This window comes from Plecotus auritus (assembly GCF_963455305.1).
Source record: "Plecotus auritus genome assembly, chromosome: 10".
In the NCBI taxonomy this organism is placed as follows: domain Eukaryota; kingdom Metazoa; phylum Chordata; class Mammalia; order Chiroptera; family Vespertilionidae; genus Plecotus; species Plecotus auritus.
The window spans coordinates 62,243,182-62,256,740 of record NC_137785.1 but is presented as its reverse complement, the minus strand read 5'-3'; the positions used below and the strand labels follow the sequence as shown (position 1 = coordinate 62,256,740).

The following is a 13,559-nucleotide window of genomic DNA, read 5'->3' as shown; positions in this document are numbered from 1 at the left end:
GGGGCGTTCCCTCTGGCGACGGTTACCAAGGGAACCGAACACCGCCGTGGACCTAAGCTCCCAGGACGCGCTCAGGCTGTGGAGGTTCGCGACTTCAATTTAAACCCGGCACCTGGCCGGGCTGGGGCGCCGAGTGACGGCTGCTGGCGGAGGGGCGGCCGCCAGGGGCCGCGGGGCCCGGGCTTAGGAGCTCGGAGGCGCCCGGAGGGAGTGCGGGCAGGGCCTGCGGGGAAGGACGGCACCGCACGTGGGGGTGGGACCTGGGCACCTGGCCGTGTGCTCCGCCCTGTCCGGCTCTGCCTGGCGGGCTCACTGTCCAGCTGGGGCGGGCGGACGGGGCCGTGGGGATGGACGTCAGGAGAGCCGTGCGCGCCAGGGACCGGCGGAGCGGGAGGCCCCTGTGCTGGGACCTCGCTGCCGGCGCTAAATTAACGTTAAAGTCAAGGACATTGTGCGTTAAGTTAATGCGTGGAAATCATTTTATTTCCAGTTAAACGAATAGTTCATTCTAGCTTTTAAGTTTTTTTTTTTTTTTATATCACAGTAGTTTCAGGAGCACAGCGCGTGTTTTATAAAAACGTGAAATCCAGGCGGTGCTTCCATCTCCTGCAGCCACGCCGGAGCCCGGCTTTGGGGTCCTCTCCAGCGGGGACCCCTGTTAGCATGCAGAATGATTTTACCACGATCTGAAAGGCCCGGGGTCAGTGTCAGCTCCGCATCGCCCACCAGACGGCGTCCTGTCCCCGGCTTCCCTGCATTCCACCCGGGCACAGCAGAGGCCCCGCGGCTTCCGTCCCTTTCAGCTTCTGCTCGTCCCAAAGAGGTTCCCCATCTGTCCTCAATCCCTTCACCTTTTCCACCCAGCCCCCGACTTGCGCTCTGGCAACCCTTTTTAGCTCTTTTTAATTCATTCATGAGGTTAGAATGAGCACCATGGTAAATACAGTTTTCAGATTGAGGTGCTCAGGGCAGGGGCAGGAGGGTAATTTCTAGGTCCAATAATACAAATGTGATGGTTACAAGAAACTTTATGGAGAAGGGTAGGCGTCCTGACCCTATGGGGTCAAATCCACAATTGTATGGGCTTGATTTTTCTGTATATTTAGTTGTGACAACCAGAATGCATAAACATATTGAATATAGGGATACTAATAATGTATTAGTAAACAACGTCAATATGAGATTTATTTCTCAGATGATACCGAAATTGATTGGAAGTCAGTTGTACTATTTAATACTAAAAGAACGTAACCCTCATCGACAGAAATAGGAACTGTGTGTAGAGCCTGCTGACCATTCCAGGAACTAAGGAAGCTAACAGAGTCACCAGACTAAATGTGAAACCAGCCAGAGGGAGCATTCTCTGCACCTGAGCACTGCTGGTGAGGTGGGACAGTTGAGGGGTCCCCTGGATGGCTCCTCACCATAGGGAGCCCTCGCGCACAGCCAGAAAGATGGGGAGCGTCAGCTCAACTGTCCTCTTCCCCGGGGCAGCTGTGACAAGGCCACTTCCAAGGTTCCAAGTGCACGGCTCCCCCCACCCCCTTCCACATTCTCCTTTTGGATTCTTAATACCCTGGATCACGTAGCTGCCAGGCTAGGAGCCCTCAAGCCCTCCATGGAAGTTGAGTGCTCAGAGCCCCACCTTCTTTCCGTGCAGGGACATCTCCTTCACCACACAGCCCTTGCTCCTTCAGAGTGGGTGGGAAGGAGTTGAACAGAAGGGAGAGGTGCCACCTGCTGTCTATCACTGCACAGCCAGCCAGTTCCAATGGCGGGGTGGTGGTGGTGGTGTGTGTGATTTATTCAAACTAGTTTAAGTCCCTCTTGCCCTCAGCCAACTTGCCAGCAGCTCTGGGGAAGGTGAGACCATGGTAGTCACGGGGCGGGGGGAGGGGGATTCTCATCTCCTGAATGGGTACCTGCAGCTTCCCATGGGCAGGGTGGCCCTTCTGTCATCACGGCTGAGACTCAGGGCACAGTAAATAAGGACAGCGACTCGGGTGGTTGTTTATTCTTTAGTCTGTAAAGCATAGGCGTCTATTGTACTGGGATTCCTGTGTCGGGCATAGGGGCCGTATACTATGTCCTCGTGAATGGTCCTCTGCTCTTGGCCCCCGCTGGAACCGCTGAGAACCTCATTTGAGGATGAAGTGACCACGATCTGTGGAATGACGGCTTTGTTCCTGCCCGACTTTACCTTCGCCTTACGTTTCTCTAGAAGGAAGGAAACATCCAGGTATTTAGTAAGTCTGCAGCGAAGCAGACAACGTCCGTGTGACGGCCAAAGCACAGGGACTCGATTCGTGGTTCAGGACAAAGAAACAGGTGAGGTTGGAAGCAGTCCGAACTGTGCATGAACGTTCAAAAGCTTAACCCAGACACCTTCTTTCTGGGACTAAAGGAGACTTCTGCCATCCACCGTGGAGGCCGAGCTGCCAAAGGCCCGGGTAGGAAGTAGGCAGCCTCAAAAAGGCAGGCGTGCCTCAGAGGTGAAGTTTCAGGTGCACAGTTTCCAAAGGATTCTAAAGCTGATAACAGCTCTCTACACAGAACTTTATCCGTCAGAATGCCGCACACATGGACACTTCTGATGTTGGCCACATTTTCTTACGTTTACAAGGAATACAGAAAACTTGTGAAATGCTGAGTTTGTCAGATGTTACAAAAAGCAGAAGGCCCTTCCCTGCCCGCACCTCTGGGGGTTACAGTTCGAGGCACATCCCTTCACGCCTCTGGTAAAGCACCACAGGGGTCTGTCTCTGTGCATATGTGTGTGCGTAGACAGAGCACTGCCAGCATCACGTCCCGCACCAGACGGCTTGGCCGTTTCCCTTGTTCCCACTGAACACCTCATGGGCGTGGCCACACGGGAAATAGTCGCCCGTGCTGAGCCCTAGAGTAACGACAGTGGTTAACGATCCACGACAAGCTTCTGAAGTAGGTCCTCCAATACCCTACGTTTGACAGATGAAGGAACTGAGGCGCAGGGAGATGCTGGAGCCTGGTATCAGGTCCAGAGCCCCCTTGAACTTCAACCCTGCAGCCCAGCCTGGGTGATTTTAACCATTGCCAAGTGACCACAGCCTGCCCTGGGCGCTTCCATGTCATCCTTTCTCCATTTAATTTCAATTGGGGAGTTTATTTTTTCACATTGTTTCATTCACGTGTTTTATATATTAAAACTACCTAAAAGGTTATGAATATTTAACTTAAAAGTAGTATGTGTTGCCATAACTGGTTTGGCTCAGTGGATAGAGCGTCGGCCTGCGGACTGAAAGGTCCCAGGTTCGATTCCGGTCAAGGGCATGTACCTTGGTTGCGGGCACATCCCCGGTGGGAGGTGTGCAGGAGGCAGCTGATGGATGTTTCTCTCTCTCATTGATGTATCTAGCTCTCTATCCCTCTCCCTTCCTCTCTGTAAAATATCAATAAAATATATTAAAAAAAAAAGTAGTATGTGTTGATTTAAAAAATTGCATATGGAATGATTCTTCTCCTTGCAGGACATTCAAGGTGGCCACTCACAGGGCTGCGGACACTGGCTTCTTCTGCTTGACTTGTGGCCTCTGGCTGGAAGGCTTAGAGATGGGACAGCTGACTGCAGCACTCCACCAGGGGGCAGCTCGGGGCTCCAGGCCCCAGGCCCCAGGGAGCCTGTCCTGTCCCGGCCTCAGAAGTCACTTCTGCCACATTCTGATGTTTACAAGAGTGATTACGGGAGAGGGACCAGACCACATCCAGGTGGGAGGAGCATCTCGTGGTGGACGACTTGGGCTTGTCTTGGGGAAACACCAGCAGCCATGCATGTACCTTCGCTTTACAGCAAACCTCAGACGCCATGTCCACCCATCACATCCAGTTAGATTTAAAGAGTTTGGGTGCAGCTCTCAGAGACCAGGACTCGCCTATATCCCATGTTTTTTTTGAGGTGTGATCCACACAAGATAAAATGCAGTTCTTAACTGCTCAGCTGGGTGAGTTTTCACAGTTGCACACGCCAGTGTGACCACCCAAACCTGACGCAGAACGTACCATTGCTCCAGAGCTCCCGCAGGCCCGGTCCCCGTCAGCCGGCGTCCCCAGCCCAGTCCAGCAGTCCCTTTGGTTTCTATCCCGTAGTAGTCAAGCTTACTTTCAACACTTGGACAATACACAGAATTCTGGACTTGGAACTCTCCATTTCCCTGAAGCTGTCACCGTATTAGGTTTTTAATTAAAGAGACTCCGACTTCGAAAAGGTCTCAGCTTCTCAAGTGAAAAGCAGATGTGCGCGCCCCCGTTCGATGTTCTTCCTGGCAGACTGTCTCCCCTCGCTCCCTGCAGGCCACCAAGACAGACCGGCTACTCTCATTCCGCGTGGCCGTGTCTGGCTTTTACTCGGCCTCTGGGCAGCGTTGAACGCTGCTGACTAATTTCCCTTTCTTTTTTGAACAGCTTTATTGTGGTATAATTTACATACCGTAACATTCACTTGTTTAAAGTATACACTTCAAAAAAAAAAAATGAAACATACACTTCCATGATTTTTAGTAAACTTTCAGAGGTGGGCAACCCTCGATCCAGTTTTGAAACCTCTTGTTCCCATTTTCGGCCACCCCCTTTCTCACCCTCAGCCCGGCTTCCCTCTCTACACATTTGCCTTTTCCGGACGTTTCCTATACATGGGATGGTAACACGCATCGTCTCTACATGTGGCTCCGGGCACCTGGTGCCCGGCTGTGGAGACTCCCTCGAGGTCTCGCATGTCGGTAGCTTGACCCTTGTTGCTGAGATGCCCCATTGTAGGAGAAGCCACACTCCTCACCTTCTTTCTTGAAACTCAAGCCTCACTTTTTTTTTAATCCTCGCTCAAGGATATGTTTATTGATTAGTTCTTAGAGAGAGGGGAAAGGTGTGTGTGTGTGTGTGTGTGTGTGTGTGTGTGTATGTGTGAGAGAGAGAGAGAGAGAGAGAGAGAGAGAGAGAGCGAGAGAGAGAGAGAGAGAAACCGGTCAGTTGCCTCCCGTACTGGAGATCAAACCTGCAAACATAGGTATGTGCCCTGACTGAAAATCAAACTCTCAACCTTTCAGTGCATGGGACGACGCTCTAACCAAGACACACCACCAGGTAGCTTTCTGACCTTTCCCCCTCTCTGTCCATCCTCTCTCCACCCCTCTGAAATGACGGTGTGACAGGCAGTCCCCCTGCCCACAGCTTCCCTTGCAGAAGTCCAGCCCTGGGATTTGCAGATGAGCCCATCCTGGGAGATGCCAGGCAGGTGAGGCCCACCGGGAAAAGGTTCTTGTTAACACGATGCAACGCCTCTTCTCCTGGACTAGACGGTCCTGTCTGTGTGTGACACCTGGAGCCGTCCAGCAATCTGGGACCATGGATCCCGAGGGTGGCAAAGTGTAGGCACACACAGTCCTGCTGGGTTCATCCGCTGTGCCCTGCCGCTGACCCTCCCTTTACGTGGGAGACCTCGAGCTCCTCAAGCCTCCTTCGGTCGGCTTTTCTGTGCTTGGCAGCCAAAAGCCTCCCAATAGACCGGCGGCATTCTCCAAACCTCCCCAGGACTCTGGCTCCTCCTGTGGTCTTCCATCTTCGAAGGAGGGTTCCTACTGGGATTTGAGGTCCAGGCCCTGCTCAACAGCCTCCTTTCAAACTGCTTCCTGCTCCTCCTGACCCCACAGATGCTAAAATTGGAACCTGCCTGAGCCCAGCTCCTCCTGACCCAGCAACTACTCAATCTCAAGGTCACTGCCACCCACCCGCCTGGCTCCCGTCCCCACCTCTCATCACCCAGCAGGTTCCACTGGTCCTACCTCCTGGATCTTTTGTGATTCCCACTGCCTGTGGCTCGTTGGTTCCTACCTAATAGCAACGGGCCTCTGACAGGTCTCGCTGCCCCCCAGTAGCCTTTATTCTGGAGACATTTTTGCAGGGCACAGACCCCATCACACGTCCCATGTTTTAATTAAAGATTCCATGTCCACAACCCACACGGTAGAACCGAGAGAAGACTTCATCTTCTGGCTGCTTCTGTGGCCTCACCCCCCGACCCACACTGGACTGCGATGAAGTGGATAAATCTGCCAAACGATTGCAGCCCTTTGTGCCACCGAGGGTTCTGCTCCCTCCGTCCCTTCTTATAGGCGACTGTGCTCCAGCCTGGGGCAGCCTTCCACGCTTCGGGTCCAGTCTCGAGTGCATCCACCCGCTGGGACAAGAGCGCTGAGCCCCTCCTGTTATGCCTGTATCACTTGGCCACTTTCCCCAACCTTTACTGAACCTGTGCCCTCTTACGTAAAGATCCTACCCCTCCACCCTGTTGCCAGGATCCCTGTCCACCCATCCCCAAGCTCCTGGAAGCTGCAGCCTCGGGCTCTGTCCCCTCTTGGGCGGGTCCTACCTTTGACTCCAGGTGCCGGGAACTGTTGCTTGGCGGCCCCTTCCTTCCGAGGGGAGCCCTCTGCAGTCTTATAGGAAAGGCTGTCCATCGACCTTTCCTTAGGCTTTGGGCCTGAAAAGGTGCACCCCATTTGCTCCTCACCTGGAACATATGGATAATTAACGGGACATGATTTACTGAATCTAGGCAATGGATGCATTCTCCTCCAGTTGCCTTCTCTGGTTCAGAATGAAAGAGGCAGCTTGAAAGACTTGGGTCACTCCATTTCCCTAAACTGGATATTTCCATGTTAGAAAAGGTTCCCGAGGCACGGTCATCGGGACTCAGGCGTAGGAGGGCGGGGCGCCCAGCACCCCAAGCTCCCGCCGGTGCGGCCCGCTCCAGAGAGACGGCGGGCCGGCGGCCCTTTACCTTTCCCGGGTTTGTGTTTGCTTCTGCAAAGCCTCATAGGCGAGCCCGCCGCCCCGCCGGCTCCGCCCGGCCGGGCACCTGCTCCTCGGCGGGCGCGCCGCGCCGGTGACTCACAAAAGCCGCGGCCAGGCCGGGCGGCGCGGTCGCCACGGCAACGCCACCACTCGCGGGGCGGGCCGCCGTCCTCTCGCGAGAGGGGCCGGCCGCCGGAAGTGAGGAACAACCCGGAAGTTCCCACCCGCCTTTCGACGCCCCCTGAAGATTCCGTCTCAGGGCCTCTGCGAGGGCTCCGCTGCCGGCCTGGCCATGGACGGTAAGAGGCCGCCGCCCTTCGGAGCGCGGGTGGGCCTCAGGCGGGCGCCCCAGGCCGCGGTGCCCGGCCCCCTGATGCTCGGCGCCCCGACCCCCCTCCCCCATGCCCGTCGTTCCGACCCCGGCCCCAGGCTCCCGATCCCCCGTCCCCCGCGCTTCGATCCCCGCCCTCCTCCGCGTCTGGCTGCCCCCACCCCCAACTCCGGTACCGGCGAGGGACCTGGGCATTTGGGGCCCTGGGACCTCAGGTCAGAGGGCCCCGGAAAAGGAACCAGTGGCAGGACTGCCCCCGAACCCCGCGAAGAGAGATGAGAAAGCTCAGGCCAGCAGCGCCCCGGGGCGGGACCTGCCCTCTAGCCGATGGGAAACATTGAGGGGCCGCCTGTGCCACCCGAGGACACACCGACGGAGGGGGGCTGCCCACCTCTGCTGGATGCTAAGGGCTGGCCCCGCTTTGTGACATGCGAAAACCACCAACCGTGTCGTGTTTGTGTGAAGGAAATGGGGTGCAAATGGCCTCAGAAGATGAACACCCCCACCCGCTCCCCCAGCACACACGTTGGTGTAGACTCCATCCTTCAGTCAGTTCTCAAGGGAGTTTCGTGTTGCCCGTAGCACTTCCTTCAGGGTGCGGTTTTGCCTTCACAAAGTTGTGTCCTTTCAGAGTCTGGATGAGATAGCTGGGGGGGGGGGGGGGCGGCGGTGAGAGGGGGGCAGAGCTGGGTCGCACCCGGCCAACCCTGCCTTCCTGCTCTAAGCCCTCCGCGCCCCGGGTCAGGTTCCCTGGGGTTTCTCGAGTCACAGGTCTGCCCCATTCTGCTTTTAGGACTTGATGTCTTCCCTCTGAGCTAGTGTGGTCAACCCTTTGAGGTGTCACCTCCCAACTGAGACGTTGAATCCGTGGAGGTAGCTTTAAGACGTACCGGAGGCTGCTGGCTCTTGGGCTTCGGTGCGTTCGCAGCAAGTCCCGTTAACCGAGGGGGTTAGCCAAGAACACGCTCGGGTCTCCTTGGCTCCTCGGTGTGGATGGTGAGGCTCCCGGGCCTGATTCGAAGGCTCTGCTCTCGGATGGCGTAGGAGACCTCACCCTGCTGTTTGCATCCGTTTACTGTCAGGGGGAAGAGTATATTCTAAAAAACAGACTATCCCGGACGTCCTCAGCCTTATTAAACCGGGAAAGAATCACAGGGGACCTTTGTTTTTTTGTGTTTTTTTTTTAAAATATATTTTATTGATTTTTTTACAGAGAGGAAGGGAGAGGGATAGAGAGTTAGAAACATTGATGAGAGAGAAACATCGATCAGCTGCCTCCTGCACACTCCCTACTGGGGATGTGCTGGCAACCCGGGCATGTGCCCTTGACCGGAATTGAACCTGGGACCCTTGAGTCTGCAGGCCGACGCTCTGTCCACTGAGCCAAACCGACCAGGGCCACAGGGGACCTTTGTAACGTTGCTTTACTTACAAACCACCACCTTGAGTTTTCACCGTGGGCCACACGCTGCCCGCCCATCACCCTTGAGGTCAGCGGGTGTTGCCGGTGAGGGACCAGAGGTTCAGGAGGCCCTGCGGTCGCCCAGGCCCTGTGTCCACCGCGGGAGCAGAGCTGCATGCCCACCCGTCCTCCCGAGCCCTTGCAGTGCCGGACACTCCTTTGCTTTGTCCACCTCTGCCTGGAGGGTCCAGTGACCCTACCTGCTTGTTGGCCGTATTGCTCGTGACATTTCTTAAAATCCTCACACCGTCTCCTCTCTTTGCAGATACCCTGTTCCAGCTGAAGGTATGTACCGAAGGGCCGTTTGCCCCAACCCGCCCTGCTGGTTAGTGAGCGGGGACATTGGTGTGACTCGCACTCAGAGGGACACATTGTCAGTTGGTGACCGGTGCACAGGCTCAGCCGGGCTGGTGACAAGGCGGGCTACGGAGTTGCTTGGTGGCATGTTCATTCTGATCTCGGGCTGAGGGCAAGGGTCACGTGGGCTCATCCGTGAAAGAGGTGTGCTATCTTTAAGAAACACACTTGGGCGTGAGGCTCCTCCCTTGATGCTCCACGAGGCTTTTAACACGGTGACCTCAAGTCCTTTAAAACCCGTTGAAGGCGGCTGTGGGGGCCCCTGAGTGTCGCTCCTGTCTGGGTGCTATTGGCACTTCTGGTGAATCCGGGGCAAGCTCTGCCGCTCTTCCCTCCAATGCCCACCCCCCCATTAACATCCTGGTTCCTTCTGAACAACGACGGGGCTTTGTCATGGGCAGGAGGCCGGTGTGGGCGGCCGCGGGCACTTGGTTCGCAAGCTCGGGTGTGGAAGGCACCTTGTTAGGGGGCAGGGCTTTGCCAGCATGACCAGGGCTCTTGCCTCTGCTCAGTTCACAGCGAAGCAGCTGGAGAAGCTGGCCAAGAAGGCGGAGAAGGACTCGAAGGCGGAGCAGGCCAAGGTGAAGAAGGTGAGGCGGCGGCCGCTGTCCTTGCTCCTGGGGTTTCTTCCTCTTTCTCTTTTTTTAAAAAATAGATTTTTATTGATTACAGAGAGGAAGGGAGAGGGAGGGAGAGAAACATCCCAGGCGTGTGCCCCAACCGGGAATCGAACCCCGACCTCCTGGTTCCTAGGTTGACGCTCAGCCCCTGAGCCAGGCCGGCCGGGCTCCTGGCATCTCCTCTTCATGGCTGTGGCTTCCACGCAGGGACGGGGAGGGGCCGCCAGCTAAGGCCACAGGGGCTCCTTCCCCCCCCACCCCCAGGCATCCAGAGCGGAAAGAGGAGGCATCGCCTCTGCGTTTTCCTTGAACGTCCATGCCTGTTATCATTTCCACCGTTCTGAACTTGGGTTTTTTCTAAATGGTGGAGGAAGTGAGCTTCTGGCGGTCGCTCCTGACCCCTGCACTCTGAGCCCTCTTTTCCCCGCGAAGCTCGGGCACCAGAGCCTGGGCAGAGGGGAGGCAACCCCTCTGTGGGGTGAGGGCAGGGCTGGAGGCTCCCAGGGCCTCTCCAGGGAGGGGCAGAAGGAAAGGCCGGAGGGGCCTGGCTGCCCTGATGGGGCCTCTGTGACAGCTTGAATGGGGTGTTGCATTGGGGACGTCTTGCCCACACGCTCCCAGGGCAGAGGGGGCCGGAGAGCCTCCTTCCCACTGAGGCCTGCGTCCTCGCCTTCAGCCCTGGTGTGTGGGGAGTGGTGTGAGAGGCTCGGGAGGGAGCTGAAGAGGCCGAATGAGTCTCGGGAGTGGAGAGGTGGGGACAGGTGGCCATGTTTCCAGGGCTTTCCTGTCTCACCCGCTACGGGCTGGTCGGGGGCCCTGCCCTGGACACCCTGGCTCCTGAGCAGGCTGGGGCCTGGGCATTTGCATATCCATGAAGCTCGCAGCTCTGCTGAGGTTGTGAAAGGGGCACGTCAGCATCCGCGCCCCAGGAAAGGCCAGGCCAGGCCCCTGAGCAGGGTGGGCATCGCCCCATTTCAGGCCCTGCAGCAGAAGAACGTGGAGTGTGCCCGTGTGTACGCGGAGAATGCCATTCGCAAGAAGAATGAAGGTGTGAACTGGCTGCGCATGGCGTCTCGCGTGGACGCAGTGGCCTCCAAGGTGCAGACAGCTGTGACCATGAAGGGGGTGAGTGTCTGGCCCAGGCCTCTGTGGGTGCTCCCTCTGCTGGCCACGTCCAGGGGACTAGCTGGGGCTGGAAGGGGTCACGCCAGAGCCCTTTGGGTCTGCGGGGGTGGAAGGGGGAGTCCCTGCCCAGCAAGTGCCCGCCAAGGAGAACACACAGCCCCGGAGTCGGGTACCCTCGGGCTTTCCTGCGTGCGTGACGGCGTTTCCTGGGGGCCTGCAGGAGGGCTATGTGCCGGGGGCTGCTTGCTCAGCAGGGCTGGATCTCGTTGGCCTGGGTAGCGGAGGGCTCGGGCCTGTCCCTGGTGGGATGTCCCCTCCTCAGTCCTGTTCCCTCCTCCCTCCTGTGCCAGGTGACCAAGAACATGGCGCAGGTGACCAAAGCCCTGGACCGCGCGCTGAGCAGCATGGACCTGCAGAAGGTGTCTGCGGTGATGGACAGGTTCGAGCAGCAGGTGCAGAACCTGGACGTGCACACCTCGGTAGGTCGCCCCCTCCAGGCAGGTGGGCAGCGCGTCGGGAGGGCGGCTTGTGTGGCTGCCACGCGTTAGCAGGTGTCCTCTGTGCTGAGCCCCTGTGGGGCCGCCTCCGGGTACCTGATCCCTTGTTGGGGTCCCGATAGCACACAGCGGGGGCACAGGAGGCCTGGGGCAGGGGGGCCAGCGATCTCCAGGTGGGGTGGCTGGGAACTCTCCCTGCGTGACCCCAGAGGCTGGAGAGAGTGGGAGTGGGGAGCGAGCGGGAAATGAGATGGTGACTGTGGTGTGGCCGGGGGCCCCTGTGAGGCTGCGGTGGGGGCTCCCGGACTTGGCCTGACTGCCCAGAGCCTGGCCCCCAGGTGATGGAGGACTCCATGAGCTCGGCCACCACGCTGACCACGCCGCAGGAGCAGGTGGACAGCCTCATCGTGCAGATCGCAGAGGAGAACGGCCTGGAGGTGCTGGACCAGCTCAGCCAGCTGCCCGAAGGCGCATCTGCCGTGGGCGAGAGCTCCGTGCGCAGCCAGGAGGACCAGCTGTCGCGCAGGTGGGTGACTGCTCAGCTCTAAGGCTGCCTGTGAGGCAAGGGGGCAGGCTCTGGGCTGGCGGCGGCTGGAGGACAGCGTGTGACATGCGGCTTCGGCTGCGGGGCCCCGGTCCTTCTAAGGAGATGCCCGACTCAGAACCCACCCCGGCCCCCACCCCCGCCCATCTGAGCTCTCCCTGCCCCGCTTCACGTCCGCACTGTGCATCGGCGTCTTGCTCCCCGACCACAGCTCCCAGTGGAAAGGCTTGAGCATGGCTGTCCCTGGAGCCCTTCCTGCATGTCAGCTCAGAATCGCCCTGAGAAGCTGGACTCAGGGAGAGGAGAGCGGAGAGGGCGGGCGGGGGTGCCGAGGCCTCTGGCTCCCGGGTGGGCGGCTGCGGCCCGCCTTCCCTCCTGGCAGCGCTGCTGTGCTTTGCAGGTTGGCCGCCCTCAGAAATTAGGAGCCGCGCAGGCAGCCTGCAGGCCCGCGGGCCCTGCCTCTTGCCTTTGTGCTGACCCTGCAGCGGACGTCAGCCCTCCCTGCTCTCAGCACTCGCCTGCCGGGCCTGGAACCCCCTGTCCTAGGCTGGGCGGCGGGTGAGTTTGCACAAACTTCTGACTTTCGTGGGTGATTTGTGTGACTTTGGGACAAGCAGCTGGAGGGTCTGTGGGCTCCCTTTGTGCCCCGCTCTGCGAGGGTGCCCTGTGATGGCAGGTGTGCTGCTGACCAACAGCAGTGGGGGTCGGGGTCCCCATTGCCGGGCGGTACCTGGAGCCCTCCCAGCAGCGGGCAGGCCTCCCCCACCCCTAGACAGGCACAGGCGCAGGCACGGCCCCAGGACGTGTGGAGGACGCCCTCGAGGGCCACCCAGCAAACACGGCCCCTGCGGCCTTTGCGGAACGTCCAGGGGTGGGGTCCTGTCCCCTCCAGCCTGGTCCTGCCCTCTGCTGCCGGCTGAGCTCCTGCGGGAAGCTGGCCCCAAATCCAGGCATGCCCACTCTGGGGGCACGTCCTCACTCCCCTGCTGCCTATGGAGGGCCTGGGGTGTGGGGTGACCCCTGGGAGCCCTGTCTGTGCCAGGCCTCCCGGCTGAGGAGCAGTCAGCCACACAATCACATCTCCTGCAGTGCCTCCTCCAGTGGCCCCTCCTGCCTGTGCTCACACCCTTGACCTTGGAAGCCAGAGTGGCTGACAGCCCAGAGAGCCGCCCTTGTGGGGGAGGGGGCGGCGCTGTGGCCGCACGTCCAGGGCAGAGCAGCAGGGTGTCCGGTGACCTGCTGGGACGTCCAGGAGACGGCTGCCCTTCCTGTTCTTCACGTTCCTGAAGTTTACTTTGTTTTCCTGAAGCTGTGGGGTTGTTTTTTGGTTTTTTGGGGGGTTTCTCTTTTTGCCAAAATACAAGGAGCAAGCGGCATGGGGGAGCGTCGGGTCTGCGTCGTCCTCTGTAGGAGCTGGTGGGAGCTGTGCGGTGGGTGAGGCCAGGCCGGCTCTGCTCAGCTGATCTCCGACCAGCCCCTCCCAGAGGCTCCGGCTGTCCAGTCTCCTCACTCCTTCACCTTGACTCCTGCTCGGGCCTCTTCCTGGACGTGGGAGCTGTGGTGTCTGTGCAGTGGGCGGCGTTGGGGCAGCCGAGGGGGCGTGGGCTGTGCGTGAGACCTGGCGTTTCTCCTGCGATACCGACCTCGCCTTATTCCCTGGCCATGCCCTTTGGGGTTCAGAGGAGGTTTTGGGTTTCCGGGAACCGGGCTGGGGGGAGGCTGTGGCTCATGGAAGGCAGGGGCGTCTGTGCTCTTTGCCTATAATGCTACTGTAAATAAACGTTGATTGTAGAGGAATTGC

General features: G+C 58.6%; 1 protein-coding gene across 2 annotated transcripts; it reads left to right on the top strand.

Annotated features, from left to right (window-relative positions):
• Positions 1-7,009: 7,009 nt before the first annotated feature.
• On the top strand, positions 7,010-13,559 carry CHMP1A (charged multivesicular body protein 1A). Of its 2 annotated transcripts, XR_013959259.1 has the most exons (8): positions 7,010-7,121; positions 8,881-8,900; positions 9,485-9,562; positions 10,571-10,717; positions 11,068-11,196; positions 11,553-11,740; positions 12,159-12,316; positions 12,848-13,559. XR_013959259.1 is itself a non-coding variant. In XM_080645869.1 (7 exons), the coding sequence occupies exons 1-7, from the start codon at positions 7,115-7,117 to the stop codon at positions 12,178-12,180; spliced, it is 591 nt and encodes a 196-aa protein (XP_080501995.1). In that variant the 5' UTR covers positions 7,010-7,114; the 3' UTR covers positions 12,181-13,559. The 2 variants fall into 2 exon arrangements, 1 of the variants encoding a protein (XP_080501995.1); XM_080645869.1 differs by having other exon boundaries at positions 12,159-13,559.